The following is a 2,651-nucleotide window of genomic DNA, read 5'->3' on the forward strand; positions in this document are numbered from 1 at the left end:
AGCTACCTTATGGAGCAGTAGACTATCTTGTCGGCTCAGGCCTTAGCCTGGGGCCTTGTAGCGGCAGCAGCAGCAGCTGCAGCAGCTGCAGCAGTAGTCACTGCTGCCTTGAGTCCTGCTGCTGCTGCTGCTGCTGCTGTGAGTGTCGCCGCAGCAACAGCTAATGCGTTGAAGCTGCAGCAGCAGCAGCGGGCGGCCTTCCTTATTCCAGCTGCTTGCCTCCGTGATATGAGTGAGGTAGCCCCTGCTGCTGCTGCTGCTGCTGCAGCTGCAGCAGCAGCAGCAGCACCTGCAGCAGCAGATGTTGCGCCTCCCCTAACAGGAGAGATGTTTGCGGGTGTTCCTGCAGCAGACGCAACAGCAGCAGGAGGCACCGCGCCTGCAGCAGCATCTGCAGCAGCAGCAACAGCAGCAGCAGCAGCAGCAGCAACAGCAGCAGCACCAGCAGCAGCAGCAGCAAAGATCTCCGTTGTCACACCGGAGACAGTTGAGCGGCTGCTGAAGCGCCTACACCCTAACGCCTCTGCAACCCCCGAGTGTCTGGAGGTAAGCTCTAAACCTCAAACCCTAAACCCTAAACCCTAAACCCTAGACCCTAGTTAACTAGTTTGGCCGTTCTTTGTCTCGAGCCCCTCCTCCCCTTGCGCCCAAACAAATAGCGACTCAAAGGGCTCCCAAGGGTTCATTGCCTAGGGCCAGGGTTTAGGGTTTAGGGCCTAGGGTTTAGGGTTTAGGGTTTAGGGTTTAGGGTTTGGCGCAGGCCGTGGCAGAAATGGCTGAGGCCTACGTGGAGCAGCTGGGCCGACTTTTGGCTGTAATTGGCAGGCGCTGGGGTGTATGTACAGTGACCCTCAGAGACGCCAAGGCCTTCCTCGGTAAACCCTAAACCCTAAACCCTAAACCCTAGGACGCGCTGCAAACCCTCCCTGTCGCTTCCCGGCAGCCCCGCAGCTCGTGTACTTCATCTAGGGTTTATGGTTCTGCTTTCTGGCCTGGGGCCTTCAGGCTGTAGGTTTAGGGTCTAGGGTTTAGGGTTTAGGGTTTAGGGTTTAGGGTTTTCGTGCAGAGCGCACTTCGGGCTCCCCCGGCTGGCAGTCAATGGCGGGAGGAGGCCCTGCAGCAGCAGCAGCAGCAAGCAAGGGCGTGCTTGCTGCAGCGCGGCAGCAGCAGCAGTTGCTGCACGCGCAAATGCGCGCAGCAGCAGCAGCAGCAGCAGCAGGCGAGTCGCCGCCCCACAGTGGCAGCAGCAGCAGCATCACCGACAGCCCGCAGACGGACATTACTGTGAAGACAGCGCCAGAGACGTCTGTTGCTGCTGCTTCACCCAAGCGCAGCAGCAGCAGCAGCAGCAGCAGCAGCTCAGCGCCTCAGGCGCCGCCAAAGCCGCGGGTGCGTTTCTCGCAGGACACGTCTGCTGCTGCTGCTGCTGCAGACATCGCAGCAACAGCAGCAGCAGTAACTGCAGCAGCTACGCCCGCTGCAGCGGCTACACCTGCTGTAGCAGCTGCACCCGCTGCAGCAGCAGCACCAGCAGCAGCAGTACCAACTGCAGCAGCAGCACCAACTGCAGCAGCAGCACCAACTGCAGCAGCAGCACCAACTGCAGCAGCAACTCCAACTGCACCAGAAGCACCAACTGCAGCAGCAGCACCAACTGCAGCAGCAGCACCAACTGCAGCAGCAGCACCACGGGCAGCAGCAGGGACAAATGCCTCGACTGCGCTGCAGCAACAGACTTTTTACCAGACTCCTCAGGAGGCGGAGTTTGCTGCAGCAGCAGCAGCAGCAGCAGGAATGCCTGCCCCGCAGTCCCTACCGGCTGTGACTCCTCCTAAAGGGCCCCCACCCCCTACACAGGGGGCCCCCCACGGAGTCTCTCAAGGGTCCCCCCAGGGGGCCCTTCAGGGGGCCCCCCAGGGGCCCCCGGGGTCCCCAAGTACCCCTTGGGGGCCCCCCCCTGCGGCTATGTCGGCGAGCCCCTGGGGGCCCCCCGAGGCCTCAGGGGCCCTTAAAGCCCCAGCTGCCCAAGGGGCCTCCAAGGCCCCCGGGGCCCCTGGGGTCTTGGGGCCCCCTGGGGTCTTGGGGGCGCCTGGGGCCCCTGGGGCCCCCGTACCCTTGGGGGCCCCCGGGACCCCCGTGCCCATGGGGGCCCCCGGGGCCCCTGGGTCCTTGGGGGCCCCCGGGGCCCCTGGGGTCCCTGGGTTTTGGGGGGCCCCTGGGTTCTTGGGGCCCCCGGGGACCCCCGGGATTTTGGGGCCCCCTGGGGCTGTGGGGGCCCCCAGTCCATATTGGGGGCCCCAGGGGCCCCTGGGGGCAGCAGCAGAGGGGGCCCCGAATCTTTTAAAAGAAACACCTCACCCATACCCCAGCTAGCTGGCTCTGGCTGGCTAGCTATCTGGCTAGCTAGCTGGCCAGCTAGCTAGCTTTACTTGTCTGTCTAGCTAGCTAGCTAGCTAGCCACCTGTCTTTAGCTAACTGGCTGGCTATAACGTTAGCTGACCCCATCTAGCTAGCCAGCTAGTTAGCTAGCTAGCTAGCTAGCTATCCAGCTGGCTAGCTAGCTGTAGCTAGCTAGCCAGCTGGTTAGCTAGCTAGCTAGCTAACCGGCTAGCTAGCTGTAGCTAGCTGGCTAGCTGGCCCGGGGGGGGGGG

General features: G+C 63.1%; 1 protein-coding gene across 1 annotated transcript; it reads left to right on the top strand.

Annotated features, from left to right (window-relative positions):
* Positions 1 to 228: 228 nt before the first annotated feature.
* Positions 229 to 2,373, top strand: ETH_00039625 (uncharacterized protein; the record flags this gene model as incomplete). The annotated part of the gene is made up of 3 exons (XM_013376444.1): positions 229 to 546; positions 761 to 875; positions 1,067 to 2,373. The coding sequence occupies 3 exons, from the start codon at positions 229 to 231 to the stop codon at positions 2,371 to 2,373; spliced, it is 1,740 nt and encodes a 579-aa protein (XP_013231898.1).
* Between the last annotated feature and the right edge of the window lie 278 nt (positions 2,374 to 2,651).

This window comes from Eimeria tenella, genomic scaffold, assembly GCF_000499545.2.
Source record: "Eimeria tenella Houghton genomic scaffold, Eth_scaff3496, whole genome shotgun sequence".
NCBI classification, from domain to species: Eukaryota; Apicomplexa; class Conoidasida; order Eucoccidiorida; family Eimeriidae; genus Eimeria; species Eimeria tenella.